Source organism: Zonotrichia albicollis, chromosome 25 (assembly GCF_047830755.1).
Source record: "Zonotrichia albicollis isolate bZonAlb1 chromosome 25, bZonAlb1.hap1, whole genome shotgun sequence".
NCBI lineage: Eukaryota > Metazoa > Chordata > Aves > Passeriformes > Passerellidae > Zonotrichia > Zonotrichia albicollis.
In genome coordinates this window covers 7,844,530-7,865,103 of record NC_133843.1, presented here as the reverse complement: position 1 = coordinate 7,865,103, position 20,574 = coordinate 7,844,530, and the positions used below count along the sequence as shown (strand labels likewise).

The following is a 20,574-nucleotide window of genomic DNA, read 5'->3' as shown; positions in this document are numbered from 1 at the left end:
CCCTACGTGAGGCTCTGTCTGCAGACCCCAGTTGTGCTGGGAAACGACCCGCTCTCTCCTAGGTGCTTACATTTGAATGGGCAATCAGGCTTGACAGCTTTTCCACCAGGGCGAGAATTTCTCCTGACACCTCCTGGTGTTTTGGCTCAATACGAAAGGCAAGGCCAAGGCACAGAATGGGGAAATGACAAAATGGTGCTGAGGAAAACAAAATGGAGCTCACGGTTTGAGACTGATACGTGCAGACAGTCCATAGCATCAAAGAGAATTGCCCAGCTGTAGGAGAGAGGTCTCCCAAACCAGCACATTTTCTGAAAAAATGTTTGAGCTGAAAGGCGTCCTTTGTGGTGGTCTTGCTCACTCTGCGGCTTCGCAGGGGGCTCAGAGCATTGGCCCCGAGGGGGAGCGCGGCCAGGAGCTCGCTGCACGGGGCACAGCAGGCACTGGGGGTGGCAGCTGCCCTTGGAGCTGGGCTGTAACCTGGGCTGTAACCTGCTCTGTAACCTGGGCTGTAACCAGCCGGGTTTTGGGAGAGTGTTGGTGTCCCCATATAGGAGCTTGTCACAGTGCTGCTGGATGGACACTGGGATCCACAGGGGGTGGGCTATCCATGAGTTAACAGGAGCTCTAGGACACACAGTGCCTTTGTGTTTGTGCAGTGCTTGCTGTGTGGGCTTAAAATGCAGGGCTCTGTGCACTTGGCTGAAGTGAGGGAGTAAAAGAAACTTATCCTTCTTCCTGCAAAGAGGAATCTGACGATGGGTGGGACACAAGCTGGCATAGGTTGTCTGGGAACCAAAGCAACTGAAAGGAGAAGACTCCTTCAGGTCATGACTACATCTCTGTGAGACTGGGTGATGACCACAGGGTGGTGGGATGAGGTGTAGCAAGCTGGCTCCAGGTCCCACAGGCTGTTGGCAGACAAGTCTGGGGTACACCCCACTGTATGCTCTCAGCATCATTCCTCACAGTGCAATGATCCCGCTGGACCCCAGTTCATGCAGGCTCCTCCTGCTGCTTGCAGAGCAGGGGGAGGCAGCCACATCCATTGCTGAGCATCCCAGCGTGGGAAAGAGGGTGCAGAGACCACGGTGGGGGGGAGAGAGGGTCTGCAAAAGCTGTCTTCTCCCTGCAACCTGCCTGCTGAGGGTCACCAGGACTGTGGTCCTGCACTGTGAACAGGGAAACTCCCAAGCCTGGGCTCCTGCTGGGTGAATTACCCTGGGAAAATAGGCAGAAAATCTTCAGATTAACAATAACAAATAAAAATGGATTTGAGATCTCTGAGGTAATTACTCTGTGCTGAGGGCAAGGGGCCTCTTTAGCAGTGGGAGCAGTGCTGCGCAGGGAGTGGAGGGGCTTGGCCTGCTGTTGGGCCAATGGAACCACACAAGAAACCCTGGAAATTCTTTCAAATTGTTCTGCTAACATTAATAAATGCCTCAAAAGCTCCTAATCTGCTCTGTCAGGAGCATGACGTCCGGGTGTTTCACAGCCAGCTCACGTCTCTCTCCTCCCCTCTCCTTCCCTGCCTGGTAATAGTAAATGAAAGTGGCACCCGTTCCTCAGGCTACAGAGAGCAGCCTCATGCTGAGCCCAGGCTCTGCAGGGACTGGAGCCACTGTCCTGATATGCCCTGTCCCTGCTGTGACAAGCTGGTCCTGGCAACAAGAGCACCATCCCTCCTGAGCCCGGGGCCTGCCCAGCCCTGGTGCTGCAGAGGGATGCTGTGACCAGGTGCCTCCAGGTCCACTTTGGTGCTCCTCAAGGGTGAGGAAAGGCAGCCAGCAAGGATGGAGCTTCCTGCGGCACTGACCTCTCTGGGTGGCTTCAGGATAAAGGGAATGGGGAAAGCTGGAGGCACTGGGGGTCCCTGTGGGAGACTGGTGCTCTGGGGGGTGTTGAGGCATCAGGGTCCTGGTGCCCACTGCACCGAGGATCAAGGCACCTTGCTAGCAGCCTCCCCCAAGCCTCTATCCCTCTGGGTCTGCACCATGGAGCTGAGGCTCCTTCCCCAGGTGCGGAGCAACTCGAGGTTATCAGGCAAGGCAAGGCAAGGCTCTCCTCTGCTTGATGCTGTGGGGTCTGAGCATGGGGCTCAGATGGCTCAGAGGCAGCAGTTCCATGGCATCCTGCTTTCCTCCACTGCTGCCACTGCACAGGTTTCCACAGAAAGCTTCTGAGCACACTGGAAGGCATCCTCACCTCTCCTACCACGCAATCTGCTCCCCTCTTCCTGCAGTTTGCCTCTGTCTCCTCTTTAAGTTGGGCTCCTGGTGGTGGCAGGGATTTGGAGGGGCTGGCTTTGATGGACTTCTCCAGTGGGGTGTCAGCCAGGACCATGGGGAGTCTCTTTGTGCTGGAGCTGTGCACTGCAGTGTGCAATTACAGCAGCTACTGGAGTGCAGACTTCAAACCAGGGATGCTGAGAGGGAGCTGAGCCTAAAGGGCTTCCAGAGGAGAAGTGTCCAGCTGAGAAATGATGCTCCAGTTGCATCTGTCTTGGCCCATGGTGGGACTGGTGGACAACCTGATGCTGGGAGTTTGTTCCCACAATCCTTCCTTGCTCTGCATTCCCTCCAACCTGCTCTTTGCAGCTTCCTCTCCCCCAAAGGTCACACTGCTCTCAGTGCTGGGGCCAGGACTCAACTCTATCCTGAGCCACCAGCTCTGGGGAGCATCCCTTATTGCCATCCCCAAACTCCATACCTGCCTCATATCCAGCCAGACAGTCCCTGAAAAAAGATTGATGGATGGGGGGCATTTTCAAGGAAATGGCAAGTGAAGAGGGCTTCTTCATAGTGGCTCTGTTCCTTGGGGATGGGGACAAAGCTTTCTAACACGGCTTTCACTCCTGTGTTTTCCAGTGAACTTGCTAGACACATCAACAATCCTGGGAGACTGGGGCTGGATGACTTATCCCTCACATGGGGTAAGTATGAAGGGACTGTTGGAGGGGGACCCCAGTGGGATGGGTCACCATGGGTCACTGTGGCAGGGAATGGACATCTCAGCCCCAAGTCAGTGCTGATGAGGCAAACAGACCATGTCTGTTGGGAAAATGCCAGCCTGATAGACTGGCAGAGGGATACAGCTGTTTTGGAAATGCCATTTAACCTTCTGTGTCCCCTGGTAAGGACCAGGCCGTCATCAGGTCCTGAACTCTGAAGGGACTCAAGAGCTGGGACATGCTAAGAAGTGTCTCATTCCTCACTGCACTGGTGAGCACCAGGGGGAACAGCCCCAGATGACCAGGAAGGTCCCAGCCAGCTGGAATCCAGGGAATTTCTGTGAGCACTGGGCAGGAGGGGCAGGGCAGCCTCCCCTGTGGATGGCATCCTACAGCAGTGGGGGTGCAGAGGAGGGATGGTGGCGTGCTGACCCCCATCCCCAGCCTGCCATCTCCACCAGCTGGATCCTTCCCACACTCTCCCTTCACTTGCATTTCCATACCCAGGTTTTCCTGACACAGTAGCTTTCTGGAAATAGCAAGTTTCAGATGTCAGGGTGACCTGACTGGAAGGATTTTTCCCATTCATTTAGCGAACAGAAACAATCCCATAAATACCCGCAGGACCAACTGCAAGGCACAGTGGGGCTTTCTGCAGGCACAAAACGCGCAAAATTGGGGTGCCTACCTGGCTGTTGCTGCTGTGTTGATTTTTCATGTCCATTCTTTTTATCCTCTCTCTGAACTAAATGGTCCTAATCTTTTCAATTCCACCTCCCACAGAAATCTTCCCAGGTCTCTAATAATTTTCATTGATCTGTTGCTTGAGACTTTCAGTCCCTGCACTGCTTGAGCAGGAGTGATCAGAACGGTGAATTCATAATAATACCAATGATCAGATTTCTATCAGACTTTATCATATATGTAAATATATTAAATTGTTAACTCAAGTCTAATTTTAGCAGTTAGTTGTTGCAATGATGAGTATCCTGGGAGTGTAAGAGATTGAGAGGTACAAGGTCAGAGGGGACTGTGGAACTAATGGGATGTGATCTCCTGCATAAATACGGGCCTTCAGACCTGTCAATTCATTCAGCTCTCAGAACAGCACAGCTTTGAGGAAAAAACATCCTTGGCTGCAAAATTGCTGGTGCTGGTAAATGCTGCAGGTCCTGTGGCGAGGCTGTTAACGTGCCCCTGTTAAAAGCGATCGCTGCGAGGGTTTGCCTGCCCCTGGTCTGCAGCCAGGGGACCTTCCTCTGCCTCTGCCTGCATGAGGCAGATGCTGTCCTGCTTATGGCTGCCCTTGGCTGTCACTGCTGTCCTGTCACTAATCAGCTGTCATCTCATCCCAGCCCTGTTGCCAGACTGTGGCATCTTGGAGGAGCCTGACACACATTCGGGGCTTCCTCTGCTCTCCTGCAAGGGAGAATGTTTTTGGGATTTTCTGGGAGACAGGGCTGTTTTCCATTGTCCACATCTGTCCTTAACCCCTGCCCATGGTCAGGCCACCTGCTGCCTGCAGACTGCCCAGGATTATCCTTCTGGGTGCCCAGCCCTTGGTCCCCGTCAGGAGTGCAGGTGGAATCCATTGCATCACTGAGGTGCCTTGGTGAGGGTGAATCCCCTGGGCTGGCTGTGCTGGGCAGGGCCTTGCACTCCCAAAGAGACAAAAGGATTGAGCCTACAGGAGCCCCATTCTCAGCACACCAGGGACTTCCTTGGCCAGCTAAGGTGCAGTATCCTGTGCTGGACATTGACAAATCCAGTGATGAATCCAGAGCCCCACCCCATCTGGACTGTCAGCTGTGACTGCACGGTGACCACAGGGGCTGGGGCTGAGTCTCAGGGCTCTCTACAGCAGATGCTCAGCAGTCCTTCACCAGCAGCTCTTGAACACTAGTACATCTGAGTTCTCCACCTTATTGGTGATGCTTATTAAAAATAAATAATAATATTATGAATAATCTATGTAATAAATTAAATTATATATAATAAATGAAACAGTAAGTAAATTTTAAAAAGAGTAAATAAATATAACAAAGAATAAAACAAAATTATAATACTGGGTGCCAAAAAAGTAAATGAAAACCAAAAAGGCTCACAACATTAAATGCTGTGTACCACCCAACACCAGAGCCACCTCTTGGCCATGCTGCTGAGTCCTACAGGACCTTAGTCAGGCGTGGGGTAACTCCACTGTGCACTTACCCTGTGCTTTTGCCCAAATTTTGGCCCTGTTACCGACAGGATGACCACATACCTGTGTGGAAACTGTCTGTGAAACCCTCAACTGTGTGAAACCCTCAACTTTTCATGTATTTTTCCAGCTGGATGTTTTAATGGCTCCTCTAAACACTGGTCTGGACCATGGTTTTTCCTCCATGGGCCATTGTATCACTAATCTGGAAACCACATCTCACTCCTTTCCCTCCCTGCAGGTCCTTCACCTCCAGGCCCTTTCTGAGTAGGAAATTTGCTCTGGGATCTGTTTGCTGTCACCAGGAGCTGCATTAGGGTGCTGGTGTCTCAGGGAAGCTGGGGTGGAATCCCTGCTGGCAGTGCCAATGCTTTGGCTCTGAGCAGATGCAGCCCCCAGAGTGCAGCTCAGGCTTAGGTGGGAGAGATCTGCTGTGATCCCTGCACTGAGGAAGGAACTCCCTTTGCTGGTCACCATCTGTGCCCAGTGCTTTGGGTGCCCCTGGGGCTGTCCCTGCCCCTGCCCTGTGCTGTAGCTTTGGGCTGGGGTTGTATAGAGGCATTGTACTGTGAAGCCAGATTTTCATGGAGTTTGTTTATTTTTACTGGCATTTCCTTAATTTAGATACTCTAGCTGAAAGATTGGTGGCAGTGGCCCCCCATTCCTGCTACCTCCCAGCTGTCCTGCCTGGGCCACAGTGCAGGATTTCCCCACAGTGTGTCAGCTTCATCCCTGGGGAGACACAGCATCCTCTGCCAAGGGTCCAGTACTGCTGGCTGAAGTCCTGTTCCTTTTGCTTTACTCACATCTCCATTCCCCCCAGGGCCACCACACGGGTGTGACAGACAGCACCAGGCGGGTAGCTCTGCCTGGGTCTTTTCATGGCACTAAGCAGCACAGAGCCTTGGTCCCCAGCCTGAGGAGCTTCTGAAGAGGCCTTGTGTCTGCTATTTCACTGCCTAGTGCCCTATGGCTCGCCCTGTGGCACCTGCAGGTCCTGTCACACCTGGGGATCCAGAGGAAAGGCAGCAGCTTCAGAGGCTTCATCCTCTGGCTGGGAGATCCCAGAGCTACCTGCACAGCCAAGGCAAAACTGGACAGGTACCACTTCATCACACCTGTGGGCAAAGTGAACTTCTTCCCTCACTGGAAGGTTCCTTCCCTGTCTGGCTTTGCCAGGGCCAGCAAGAGCAGAGGAGCAGGAGCTGGGAGCAATGGGCACAGTGAGGGTCAGCAGTGCTATGGGCCCTGGGGAATGTCAGGCCATCAGGGAGCAATGCCTGGCCTGTTTTGACATTTTCTCTTGACAGACAATTAACTGAGGGGTAATTGGCTGTAATTGCTGCTCAGGGGTTTAATTGCATCCCCCCCCTCACCTCCACCCCAGAGACACGTGCAGGAAGCAGAGGGGTCACCGGGAGCATCCCTGTCCCGCAGGCTGCGGCTCCTCTCAATTATAACTTCAAAGGGCTCCCAGGAGCTTTGCAGCTCGCTCCTTTCCCAGAACAATTCCCTTTACATTGAAAATTAAACTCTTGTCAGTGTGGTCAACCCCTTCCCTTGCCATGCCTCCTGTATCCCAGTTCTCTCCAGCCAAACGCCCCAGTGCCCCAGTGCCCTTCTCTCCCTTCTCCTGGCTGGGCACGTGACCTGCTGGATCAGAGGGAGCTGATCAGCCCCGCTGCAAATTGCCTTTCTACTGACTAATTAAAACACTGATGAGATAAGTCAACATATTATTAATAATTATTGTATCGTCTACTTTGATTTACAAAGTCAAACAGGAAATTATTTTGTTCAGACACAGGGCATCTAAGGAGCTTGAATGATGCCTTGCAAAAGCTAATTAGAATGGGAGCACCTTGAGTGCTGGAGGAAGGCCCCCCATGCTGCCCATGACCTCCCCATCCACTCCCACCAGCACCTTCTGTGGTGGCCCCACAGTTTCCCTCTTGCAGCAGGGGCTGGGGTCAGCCCAGAGAGGTGCTGGGCATTGCCACCCAGGCAGCTGCCCCAGCATCTGTCACAGAGTCATGGACTGTCCTGAGCTGGGAGGAGCCACAAGGGTCATCAAGTCCAGCTCCTGGCCCTGTACAGTCCCCAGCAATCCCACCTGGCATGCTCCATGTTGGCTTTGTTGATGGGAATCAGGAAAGAACTTCAGAGGGCTTTGGATCTCCCCATCCCTGCTCCTTTGCTCCTCAGAAAGGGATGCATCCTGAAGCCCCTGGGCACAGTTAGACAGGGGTGCTCCTCCTTCATCCTACAGACCCAGAGAGAACCCTGTCAGAAAGGCACCACATCTGCTGAAACCCCCAGTTGAAAGCACAGACATGGCCACAGGATGGTGTCCCAGCAGTATTTGTGCTTTAAGAATGGGGATTTCAGCCCTGGGACTGAGCTATTTGCAGAGCCATGCCTACACACCAGGAGAGTTTTTCTGCCTGGGATTTTGCCAGTTTTTCTGATTGCCCCAAGCTCACTCTGTAAAATCCCATCCCCAGTGTGAGCTGTGCTGTGTCATTGCTATTCCACCCCCCTTCAGGTTCATCTCTTCTTCTCAGACCACCAAGAGATATTGGGGCTCTCCCATGTGCCTAGGCCATGTGTCTTCTCTCCTTCACTTTGATGTTCCTGTTGTCTTTCTTGGGTTTCTCTTCCAAGCTGGAGCCTCTACCTGGGTCCAAAGTACCAGCAAGTTACAGCTCAAGCTGTGGTGAAATTAATTTTCTTTGGGGAAAAAAAAAAAGTGTAGGAAAGGAACATTGGAAAATAAAGATTTAGACTGGTAATTGAGATAAAAGCTCATCTCCCAGTGCTTGTTCAGTAAATCCTGGGTTATTGCTAATTCCCAGATGCTGGTCACTACCAGTAGTTAATCACCTGCAGTGAAGCTCAGGATAGTTAACTGCCTGACAAATCCCTCCTTAGGCACAGCAGTGACTGATTTCATGGGGATTATCTCCATTAAGGCCTCCCATCTAATGATTTATAGCTTCAATAACAGCCTTCTCTTTTTTTCCTCTCCCAGTGACAATGGTGTGAGAAGGTGCCATGGCGTGCTGGGAAGGAAAGTGCTGGATGTCTCAGGGGCCACAAAAGCTTTGCTATGCCAGGCAGAACTGGCATCCCTCCTGGAAGCTGTCCCAGGGCCGGGGACACTCATTCCTTTGCACTCCAAGGATGGTGGGAGGCTGAGCTGCTGCCAGGGGGACACAGCCTCTCCTCTGCTCCTCCTCCTTCTCCTCTGCTGTGCCACACAGGCCCTGGGAGACTTATAAGACCTTACTCAGCTGCCCAGATATCTGGTGTTTGCATCTCTTGCCTTTCATAATCTGGCAAACATTTTATAACTGGTGTTGACTTTAATTTAAACGATTAGGCAAACTCCTGAATGCAGATGCAATCGCATCCTCCCCAGCGCGCGCGCTCACCACATTAATTATGATGTCCTCATTTCCATCTCGCTGGGGGATCTTATCACACTGGTGGGGCCCAGCTGATCTTTGGTTCAGAAAACCATCTCAGCCCATGAACTGAGAGCCAGCAGTGCCTGGTGTGTGCATGCTGCCTGCGTTCCTGAACCAGTGGTACCCAGTGTCACGCAGGTCCCCTCCTGCCCACAGAGCCTGGAACTAAGGTGAGACAGAAAAACCCCTCCAGTCATGGGCATTCCTGGAGCACGTCCTTTCATCTCCCTTCTGGTACCTAAAAGGGCCTACAGGAGGGTTGGAGAAGGACTTTTTGCAAGGTTAAGCAGTGATAGAATAAGGGATAATGGCTTTAGGCTGAGGGAGGGTATATTTAGGATGGAAATTAGGAAAAAATTCTTCCCTTTGAGGGTGGGCAGGCCCTGGCACAGGGTGCCCAGAGCAGCTGTGGCTGCCCCTGGATCCCTGGCAGTGCCCAAGGCCAGGCTGGGCAGGGCTTGGAGCAGCCTGGGATAGTGGAAGGTGTCCCTGCCATGGCAGGGGGTTGGAACAAGATGGTCACTTCCAATCCAAATAATTTCTTGGATTCTGTGATCCCAAAGGCCCTGTGACTCCTGGGACCTTGGCTGACCTGTGACACGCTGGGAAGATGAATCTGTGGCATATGAGCCACGAGCTCAGGTAGCCTGCCTGCCCCATTCTTAGTGCACTTTCCCTGCAGGCCAAATGTGGCATTTTGGACTGGTCTCAGACTGGGATCCCAAGGGACCGTGGGACAGAACTGACAGTGCAGTTGCTGTGCAAAACAGCACTAAGTTTGAAAGAGTGATGGTGCATGTGCATACTCTCCAAATTCACTCCAGAGGGTGGAGGTGTGGCTGATACTGATGTTGCTGGTACTTGGAGGTGGGCATTTATCTCCTGCTCTGTCAACAGGGAGGGTGTTTGCCTGCTCTGGGACTGCCGCATGGGGACTGCCGTGTGGGGATGTGTCAGTAGGGAGCTTCATCTCCTCTGCCAGATTTAGGAGAGAATGTCTGGAGACCAAAACCAACCAGATGAGCTGGATCCAAAGCATTTTGGTGCTCACAATAACCTCATCTTTCCCTTGCCAGACCCTAGCAGAGAGCCCTGCCCGCCCGGGCAGTGCCGAGGGGAGATGGCTGTGCATTGTGGGGACATCCCTGCTCACCCCCACAGCTCTGCCCTCACACTGTGTGGCTCCTCCCGTGCACAGCTCTGCTTCCCTTCCCCCGGGAAACTCAGCAGGGAAAAGACAGGAAACAGATGTTGTGTTAATTTGTGCTCAATTAATTTTGACAGCGGCTTCCACCCCCTCGGAAGCGCCGCAGCAGCAGCCTGAGCACCAGTGGGAGTGGGACTGGAGCTGCTGTGCTCTCCAGCACTGCCAGGGCTGGCACACACTGCCAGGGCTGGCACACACTGCCAGGGCCCAAGTGCAGCAGGGCAGGGTCCTGGGTGGCACAGCACCTTTGACAGGCTCATCCCCTGGGCTGCTGCCCTCATCCCTCTGGCCAAGCTGACCTGTAGCCTGGCCCCTTTCCATGTTGTCCACCTGAGTACTGGAGTGCAGGGCATGTTCCCAGTGACCCCAGGACAAATCTGGGCTTTTCTGGGAATTCAGAAGGCAATTTTTTTAAATGCATCACAAAATATTTTTCTTCCCCGGGATTTGATTTTGACCCCTTTTGCCAGCATATTCCCCTTAAAATGAGCTCCCATTGTAGTTTGCACCTGGAGCTGCTGCCTTTTCCAGGTTACTTTAGTCTCTTTAGGACAGAGAAGCAGGGTTTTCTCCTAAATGCAGGAGAGAACTGGAGATGCTGGAGAAAACTGGAGATGTACATGAGGGCAGTGAGTGCTCTGATCACCCTCACACGAGCAGAAGGCATGACAGCACGTCCCCAGGAGCAGCAGGTCAGGGAGGTCAAACAAGGAAGGACATTCCCATCTGAGAGGGGAGAAGCGAGTGGACTGTTTTACAGGTATCACTGATACCTCTTACCTGTATCTCTTATGTTCTGGAGGTGTGCTGCCCTCTCCTAGCTGTGCCCTGTCCCTGCACTGCTGGCAGCACCCAGCGAGGCTGGAGGGTGTAGGTCCCAGGGATCTGCATCCTTGTCAGCTCCCACATCACCGGGGTGAAGGCTACAGGAGCCTCCTGGAGCAGAGCATCCTTCTCTAGGGACTGCTGGCTTGTGTCTAATGAAACACAAGTCACCACTCGCATAAGAAAATACCATTTTTGCCCTGTCAGAGCAAGCCTAGAGGTTTAATTTAAAGTACTTAAAATGCTGCCTAAAAGATTTGTTTTCCTGCTCTGTGCAGCATGGCTGGGGATTTACCTGACTCCCCCAGCTCCCACAGACAGCTCAGTACACACAGGTGCCCAGGTGGGGCTGCTCCCTGCCAGCTTCCAGGCACAGCCAGGGCCCCAGGAAGGTGCTGGAGGGGGAAGCTGAGGCTGGGGGTGGAAAGGTGGTGATCATTTGGAAGGCAAAGGAGCAGGAGTGCCAGAGCCTTCCCCAGTTTCTGCAGCATTGCATCTGAGGCTGTCCCTTACGGCTCGGCTTGGGTATGGGGGTGGGACTTGAAAGCCTGTTTCTAAGTTTGGGGAAAAGCCAGATGGTTTGAAGTTCTCCTCTGCTCCTCTTTCTCCTCCCTTGCTCACCTGTGAATTCAGGGGTCCCAGACCTATCCATGGGGATATGATTGGAGTACCTGGTTTGAGCAGAAATGTGAGCTGAAGAGGTGGTGAGAAGCCCCCTGTGCAGTGTGTCCTGGTGAGGCATTGGGTGAGAGTGGAGAGGGAGATGCCAGGCAAGACTGAGCCCCCAGAAGTGTCATGTAGCTCCCAACAGCTAAGTTCTACTTGTTCCTCACCTATGAAACTCATATCCAAAATATCACTACTTCTTCTCACTTCCTATCACTTAAACTCATGTAACATCCCTCCCTTGTGTGACGCCCATGTCCCTGTCCCTCTAAACTCATCCAGACCACCCTCCATTGCAATCCTGCTTGCTGCAACCTGCTTTTGCCAGTATCCCTTCCCCAGGTTTGCCCTGCAGCCACAAGTATAGGGAATTTTCACCCTGGAGCTGTCAAGCCATGAACATTCTGGTTCCCAGAGCCCGCCCTGATCCAGCCTCTCAGCTGGGTTGGGCACTGTGGGCTCACACTGAGGAGCCACACTGGCACCACATTGCAGGGAAGAAGAGACCTCTGAGCCCCCATGAGTCCACATTTCTTGCTGACAGTGCTGTGCTCAGTACAGGCTTCCCCTTCACCCTCTGGTATCCACCCAGAAACTCCTTCTCCAGATGGAAAGCACCCAGTTTAGTTTGTGCATGGGCAGTGCACGAGCCAGTGGAGATGCAGGTGAGCACAAGGCAGGTGGTTCCTGCTGCTGCTGGAAATGACAGGCTGAGCACCAAGGAAAGGTGCTCTCAGACGTGACCTGGAGGGTTTGAGCCCTCCCAAACACACATTGCCATCAGCTTCTGCCAGGACCTCAGCTAGTGTTCCTTCTTCAAGCAGGGCTGCACCTCCCACAGTGCTGTACCTGGGTGTCACCGCCCAAATTAGTGCAGCTAATGAGTGCTCCTCATTTCCCTTTGCTCTGTGGCAGCAGTGACCTCCCACCCAGACACAGCAGCAGAGATGGCACACGCCCCTGCATGCTCCCTGCTCCCCCAGGGGTTGGGAGCATCTGGAATGACCCATTTTCTCTGTCCTGCAGTGGGATTCAATCAATGAAATGGATGAGTTTTTCAGCCCCATCCACACCTACCAGGTGTGTAATGTCATGACCCCCAACCAGAACAACTGGCTCCGGACCAACTGGGTGCAGCGGGACGGGGCGCGGCGCGTGTACGCAGAGATCAAATTCACGCTGAGGGACTGTAACAGCATGCCAGGCGTGCTGGGCACCTGCAAGGAGACCTTCAACCTCTACTACATGGAGTCTGACCGGGACCTGGGCACCAGCACCCGCGAGAGCCAGTTCCTCAAGATCGACACCATCGCAGCAGACGAGAGCTTCACCAATGTGGACCTGGGCGTGCGGCGCCTGAAGCTGAACACGGAGGTGCGGGGCGTGGGGCCGCTGAGCAAGAGGGGCTTCTACCTGGCCTTCCAGGACATCGGCGCCTGCATCGCCATCGTCTCGGTGCGCGTGTACTACAAGAAGTGCCCGGCCACCGTGAGGAACCTGGCGTCCTTCTCTGAGGCCGTGACTGGGGCAGACTCGTCCTCCCTGGTGGAAGTGCGGGGAGAGTGCGTGGGCCATTCCGAGGAGAGGGACACCCCCAAGATGTACTGCAGTGCCGAGGGAGAGTGGCTGGTGCCCATCGGGAAGTGTGTGTGCAGCGCTGGCTATGAGGAGCAGCGGGATTCCTGCATGGGTGAGTGCCTGCAGGGCCTGCAAGGGAAGGGCTGCCTGCAAGGGGCTCTTGCCTCTTTGGGGAAGGGCTGAAGACAGAAGCCTGCTCACAGAAACTGGGACAGCCAGTCTCTCTGGAGGCCCAGGGCTGTCCATGCCTTTGCTGGCTGGCTTCATGCTTCCAAAATATGTGGCTGGTATGACTGACAAACTCCCTGGGAGTTCCTGTGGCTCTGACAGGTCCTGGTGCACAGGGCAGGGCTTTGGGATGGGGACTGGCTGGCAGCAGGACAGGGGCTGCCCTGGTTCCATCTTTCTGTACCATGGATCACTGGCCCAGACATCCCAGCTCAGTGCCCCCAGCAGCCCTGACTGGTGCTGAGATCTCTGGTGTGCTCCAGCAAGGCACTGCTTGGCCTCTCCAAAACACCCACTGCTGGAATGGGTTTAAAAGGGAGAAAAGCAAAAAGGAAAACACTGAGCTTTCATGGAGCAAGGTCATTGCCTCCATCTCTCACCTCCCAGGGCTGCTGCAGAGCCCCTCATGCAGGGTGTGGGGAGCCTTCCCAGGGGCCCTCAGTGCCACTGGGCAGCTTTGAGCTGCCAACTGAACAAACTGTGATAAGGAACTGGGGTGACCAGCAGCAGCACAGGGATGTGTGCTTACAGAGCACAGGTTCCCCGGGAGAGCCCTCCACACAGATTTGTTTGCTCTCTGTTTCTTCATGGGATGTGTGGAGGGGGAGCAGCACAAATATGAGTGCGGGGCCTTTGTTTGAGTTTCATGGTAACGTCAAGTTAGGGAGGCTTGGCTCAAGGTCAGGACGTCCAACACCAGACTGGAATGGATCCAGGGGCTGCTGGGACCCACGCTGGCTCCTGCAGGTCTCCAGTTACAGAGTGGGAAGGATGGGCAGAATAAATGCTTTTATCTGAAACTCCTTCTGTCTGTGACAGTCGATTTGAAAGTTGTCCTGGGATAGATCTAATAACTCAGGAAAGGTCTTCCATTGTGTTAAAGAGTGGGTGCAAGGTGTATGTGGGGCCGTGTAGTGAGAGTCCTATGTATTGGATAAGTGGGTCCTAGCTATTCTAAATGAGTCACAGCTGCAAAGTCCTTAGTTGGGTAGCAGCTGTGGCTCATTTAGAATAGCTAGGACCCACTTATCCAATACATAGGACTCTCACTACAGGACCAGGCATGTGCTGCTGCAGGATGGGACACTGGCATGGGCCTCCTGCTTGGCTGTGCCAGCCCCACCACTACAAGGAGCTGCACGTTGGCTCAGACAGACAAACCAGCCCTTCCTACTGCTCCCCTGCAGCAGTGCTGTGCTGCACGCCCTGCCCCAGGACATGCCCACCCCAAAGGCAGGAGGCTGAGCAAGGCTGTGGCATTGGTGCTGGGCTCTGCCTGCCTCATTTTCATGTGATTCCTTGGATAGGTTTGCTCTCTCCTGGCGGAGCCCCTTCTCTGCCCTCCTGCCTGTTTCTGGTGGGGTTGCTCCCACCACAGGCGTGGCACAGGAGGAAGTGTGGCCCAGCAGGTGACCCCAGGTGGCCCCACAGACGGACTCAGACCCAGCAATGCTCTCTGGTAAAACTCTCCAAGCCTTGTGGCCTCAGAAACAGGACAGAAATGTCACTGGGCTTTCTCTGACACGGGTGAGACAACACCTGCCTTCCCTGCACCATTTTTCTGGCTCCAGCACAGTTTGATGACCCAACATCAAGTGAACAGGGGCAGCACCTCCTTTCTGCATGTCCTTTGGTGGGGCAGCAGGACATGTATTTACACATGAAGGCAAACAGATGCAAATCTCTGATCTTGTGCCTGATTGGGGCAGAGTTCATTTTTCAGGCTGAAAAGTGCCTTTTGGGGATGATTTATAAGCCCAGCAGATCTGTTGGAGTTGGAAATTAGCCGTTTTAATTGTCAGGCGGATAAAAGCAGGATTCCAGTGGCTGTCGCCCCAGCAATTTTTCATTCTCGGTCACAGGGATGAGATGGTATAAATCACTCCTTGTGGCCCTAATAATCTTTCTATAAATATCAGGGAAATTCATTTTTTGCTTGGGGAGAGGAGGTGTGGAGGGGGAGAAATTAGAGAAGATATTTTGCCTCTATGGCAGTGTTTAAAATATGATTCCAAATTAATTTCCTTCTGCCTTTCACAGCCAGACGCCTTATTTGTCAAAGCTAAAGATATTTGAACAGTGGAGGTTTCTTCCCCTCCTCTTTAACATTCATTTTCCTAAGGGCCTGCCAGAGTGATGGAAGACAGCTCAGGAAACCAGACCATGGCCAGGGCTGTTCCCAGCCGTTCAGAGGAGAAGTAAGGCAGTGCCACAGACCTGGGAAGGAAGGGGTGAGGTGGGACATGGTGAATGATGTATAGGAACATTGGGAACTTCTTTGCCTTTCACCCCCATTACAGAGTTGTAAAATCCCAGACTGGTTTGGGTTGAACGGGATCTTAAAGCTTATCCTGTTCCACCATCTGCCATGGGCAGGGACATCTTCCACTTGATCAGGTTGCTCCAAGCCCTGTCCAGCCTGGCCTTGCAGGGATGGGGCTTGGCTGTCATCTATCATGTTGGATTCTTCTTCCCTTTTTTGGGGCAGGGTAATGGTGGCTGGGGTCTCTGACTCCTGCACTCATCCCAGCAGGATCCACATTTTGCCTTGCTTTGATGTCCTGCTGTTTGCAATAAGGATGTGAGGGGCAGTTTTCATGGGATTGAGGGGGCCAGACCTCAGCCCAGAGGCACTGGGATTGTCTGAGCATGCCAGCTGGCTTGGCATTGAATCACAGCCCCCACACACCAGATGTTTGTCCCCAAATCTGTGCCTAATGCCTCTGCCAGATTCCTCTCCAGAGAACCCCCTTCTCCAGCTGGGACTGGGCACATGTGCTACAGCACCTTACTGGACAGAAATGGGATTTGAGCTGGAATTCCTACATCTGTTGATGACATCCTTTGGTCTGCCAGCTCCCAACATTCCCAACATTTAGCCCCACAGTATCTTGTGCCACAGCCACCCCAAGGATAAAACTCCTCCTGGCACAGCACAGCCCGCTTGGTTTTCCCTCTGTTTTCAAGGTTCTGAAGGACTTTTCTCCCCTCACCCCCTAACCCACAGCCTCGGACTGCTCTTTCCTCCTTGAAATGCAACAGTCCACACACAGCACATTAACATCTCTTACACACAACAAATAGCAACTGCTCTGCCTAAACAGCAGAATAAGCAAGAGCAGGAGGGAAAGGGGTCTGTCCCAGCAATTCATCAGATAAGGAGACAATCAGCATAATTCGCCTTATTGATATGCAACTGCTGTGCAGGACACATAGATACCCATTTCAATAAGGTCAGTGCAATTGGAGGGATGGGAAAGGGGAGCCTGGTTGTGCTTCTGTGGGCAGGGAAGGGCACATAATCCACCTCCCCAAAGGCTGAGAGCTGGGCCATTGGTACTCTGTCCTGTGTGTGGATGGATGGATGGATGGATGGATGGATGGATGGATGGATGGATGGAGAGGTGGACACGGAGGGTCAGGCAGCTGGGGGCAGTGGCTCTTCAGCCACAGCCCTCCTACCAGCCTTGGCCAGCCCCTCTTGGGGAGGGCTGTCAGCCTCCTGAGCCACCAAGACCTTGAGTTTTGGTGGTGGTCCTCGGTGGATAGACCTTGGTCCTTGGACCATGTAAATCCATGGTCCTTGCATCAGGATCCCCCTTTTGAGTCAAGTCCCAGTTATTTCTTGGGCTGCATCTCTCACCAGCTATCAGTGAGCAAAAACTTCAAGTTGGGCTAAAATCTGTTGAGCTGCTCTCAGGTTGTACATGCAGAGGGAGTTTGTTTGCAGCACCAGCAGCAGTGCCATGGCCACAGATCATGGTGCTGCTCTCTGGGAGTTGACACAAACCCATCCAGCATCCAGTCATGGGGGACCCCCAGGAGCACAGAACCTCCCAGGAAGGGTTTTTGTCAATAATCAAGTGGAACAGAGGGCAGGCCCCCTTTCCTGTTGTCAGAGTGGGTGGATGAGCCTTTGGCAGAAATGCCACTCCCAAAGAGCTTCTTTGTTGAATATCCATGGCTTTCAGGAGCTGTTCAGACATTTTTGCCTGAAATTTGGAAACAGGCATCTTATCCTCTGGGTGTTCTTGTTGCTCTGGCTGCTTTCCCTCCATTCTTGGAACCTAAACACTTCAGTCTGGAAAATGGTGATGAGGGAGCAGGAACTGAGCAATTCCTAATTCCTGCTCCAGCAGCCCATTTGTACATGAGGATGGGTGTGTACAGCCTGAGTGAGAACAGCCACCAGGTCTGATGTGTGTGGCTGAACGAGGATCTGGCCCTGGGTTAGATTTTACCCAGCTCTGCTTCAGCAGAAAAATGGCCTTTTTCCTCTGGGCAAAGGAGAGGGACACTGCCACTGCTGGGACCCTTCCCCTCCAGCCCCCAAAATGAAGGAGAGGTGGGAACAGACGAAGGACTGCTGAGCTCTCTCGTGCCTCCTGTGGTACACAGCTGGTGGAAATGGATCTGGAGAGTCTGGTTAGCAATCTGGAAGCCAGTTAATTTTTTCCAGTTGGTGGGATTCATGCTGATGAACCAATCAGCAGATTTAATGTACCTTAAAACTTCCTTGTGGGCAACTTTAATCGAGCAATTAAAGCACCACGGCATTGCTAATTAAGAGGAGAAAATACCCAGCTTGGTAATTATGTGCTTGTGAATACAGTTTTGTATCCATGGACATTTATTAAGGAAGTCCCACAGCTGGTGGGGCAAGGGGGGTGCAGAGCTGTGTGAAAGGAGGGGAAACCCTTTCCAGCTGCACCCCAAAGCCTGGGACAGGGGCAGGGAAAGCCCTGGAAACACCTGAGGAGAAACGTGCCAGGAGAAGGCACTGGATGGGGATTGGAGCAGCCTGGTCTACTGGAAGGTGTCCCAGCCATAGGTGGAATGAGATGGGCTTCAAGGTCCCTTGTAATCCAAACCATTTGGGGATTCCATGACTCTATGAGAATATCCCGTTACGGCAGCTCCAAGCAAACATCTTGGAAGATGTTTCAGTTTTCTTGGTGTGGATTTCAAGAGGAATTTCTGTGCAAGTCCCAGCACACACATGGCAGTCCCAAGCCACAGCCCTTCCTGCCTGCAGCATCCTCTGCCTGCTGTCTGTACCAGGCTGTACCTGGTACCCAGAGCTGGTTCACCAATGCCCCAGGTGTGCCACACAGAGGGGCTCTGCCATGAGTGTACCAAGACAAAGCTTCCAAGGTCAGGAGCAGAAGCAATCCCAAAGTGGTGCTGTGGGAGTTATGCAAAAGTCCTTTCTGTGATGCCAGCTGACAGAATCAAAAAAAGTTGGTGACTCACAAGATCTTCATTGTGGTGTGCAAGGCCATCAGCTGCTCTGTAAAATACAGGGAATACTTGCTGGTGAGATCATGTCACCTCCTGGTTATCCCAAAGCTCACAGAATCATAGAAAGGTTTGGGCTGGAAGGGACCTTAAAGCTCACCTCCTTCCAAGCCCCTGCCATGGCAGGGACACCTTCCACTATCCCAGGCTGCTCCCAGCCCCATCCAGCCTGGCCTTGGGCACTGCCAGGGATCCAGGGGCAGCCACAGCTGCTCTGGGCACCCTGTGCCAGGGCTGCCCACCTTCACAGGGAACAATTCCTCCCAATATGCCATCCAAACCTGCTCTCTTTCTTTTTTCATTAGCAAAGACTTCTTCCTGTAGAGGCTTATCCAGCCTTGGGGGGGACCCTTGGGCTCACACTTGTCTCATACCGGGAGCTCCAGCTCACTGTCACAGACCTGGCTTCAGACTGGGAGCCCAGGGGTGCTGGGCTGTGTGTGTGGTTAATTCAGCCCAGTGAGAACCCTGGAGAAGCAGGAGGCAGGACAGAGTGATCCCAGGATCTCCAGCATCACTCCCACCTCTGAAATGCAGTGGCTAATTGCATTTGCTTGGAAAACAAAACAAAGCAGAACCCCAACATCCCTTTACTTATTTCTCTGCTAAGGAACAAACAAAAAGGATGGAGCTGCCTGCAGAGCACCACTGTATCTCACCAACACAACAATATAGGGTTTGTCCTTGGCTGAATATTCTGTGTGACTTTTCCTCTGAGTTTTCTGTGTTTCGGTGCTGACAGAAATGAAGGGTGAGAATGATAGTGAGCTGGAGTTCAGGGTAGTGATGGGGATTAATCAAATTTTATTTGTGCTTAGCAGGTCTCTGTGTCCCTCTGAGAAGTGGTGAGGAGCAGCTGGGCTATGATGGATGAGGATGTTCACCAGTTTGGGAATGTGGGTTTTTTTCAAGGGATTTTTATTTTGAACTCTTCCATAAAACTTGGCTGCCTTTGGGTGATGAAAACAGGCTGTTCTTCTGGATTTCCAGTGTGCAGGTGCCTGGGAAGCTGTTGTTGGGGAGTTAGGACACAGAACACAAGAAAGACCTGAAATTTTGCACCAGTCCTTGCACTGGGGATAGTGTAACACACTGAGGGGCAGGAATCTCAAATTCCCCACCAGCACATTCAGAGGCTTGGTGAGACTGCCTTGCATGGGGAAGATTCTCCTCATCCAACAGAGCAGGAGGGCCCTGCCAGAAACTTGTTCTGCCCTTGGCAGGAGCTCCAGATGCCACTTATGTCACTGTTTGTGTCAGGGCTTCTTCCCCTTCTGAAAACTGCTGCCACTTCTGCAGGAAGGAGAAAGATCCTGAGGCTGCTGGAGCTCAGCAGAGGGGCCAAGGGCCGTGCTGGCCCTGGCATCTCACAGCTCAGCCCCTCTACACAGCCACAGCCATAGGGATGCCATGCCGTGCCCCCCAAACTGCCCTGCAGCTCCTGCCAGGGATGGGATGGAGCTCTTGGTGTTCTGTGTCCTTTCCTCTTCCTTGCCTTGCCATGGACACAGAGCTGCCTCCAGCACTGTCACCTCCAGGCGTGACACCCCTTCCTCTACACTGTGCTCTCTGGGTTTGCTTCTGGTCTGGTGAAATCTGTGGGGATTTTTCAGAAGCTTTGGATACTTCTGCCTAAAACTCTTTGACAAGACTGAGTTTGGGAAACAGCTTTTTTCTAATTCTGGCACTAGGCTGCCTGTTTCCATGCTACTCCAGCAAGCTGTAGCCTTTCCCCGGATAAGCTTTATAAAAAAGCCTTTGCTCTGAGCATGTCAGGGTGTCTCACCTACACAAATCTTCACAGCCTCACCTCCATCCCACAGAAGATGTCTGCACCAGGCAGCAGAGCAGCACTCATAGCAAACTGGGACTTGGGTGTTTCCTGCTTATATTTTGCATTTTTTTAGGATGTGGGAAAGAGAAGAGTGTCAGGTGTAAAATCAGGCTGAATGGGGATGTGAGCAATCTGGTCTAGTGGAAGGTGGAAGGGGAGCTGGATGATCTTTGAGGTCCCTTCCAAACCAAACTGCTCTGGGATTCTGGAATTCTGTGCTAGAGGTGTGGTTCTGAGTGATTCTGTGACTCTGAGACCTGCTGATTTTTTTATGGCAGCATCGTGCAGATTTCCAGTTTGGGATGCAACCAGTCTGTA

The 20,574-nt window shown here is 52.8% G+C and overlaps 1 protein-coding gene across 3 annotated transcripts in view; it reads left to right on the top strand.

The window, feature by feature from the left end:
• Positions 1 to 20,574, top strand: part of EPHA8 (EPH receptor A8) — a 55,502-nt gene that overhangs the window by 9,956 nt on the left and 24,972 nt on the right. For all 3 annotated transcript variants that reach the window (XM_026797397.2, XM_026797396.2, XM_005493938.4), the window contains exons 2-3: positions 2,868 to 2,932; positions 12,345 to 13,008. In XM_026797397.2, the coding sequence (XP_026653198.2) occupies positions 2,868 to 2,932; positions 12,345 to 13,008 (729 nt within the window). The remainder of the gene's footprint in view (positions 1 to 2,867; positions 2,933 to 12,344; positions 13,009 to 20,574) is intronic.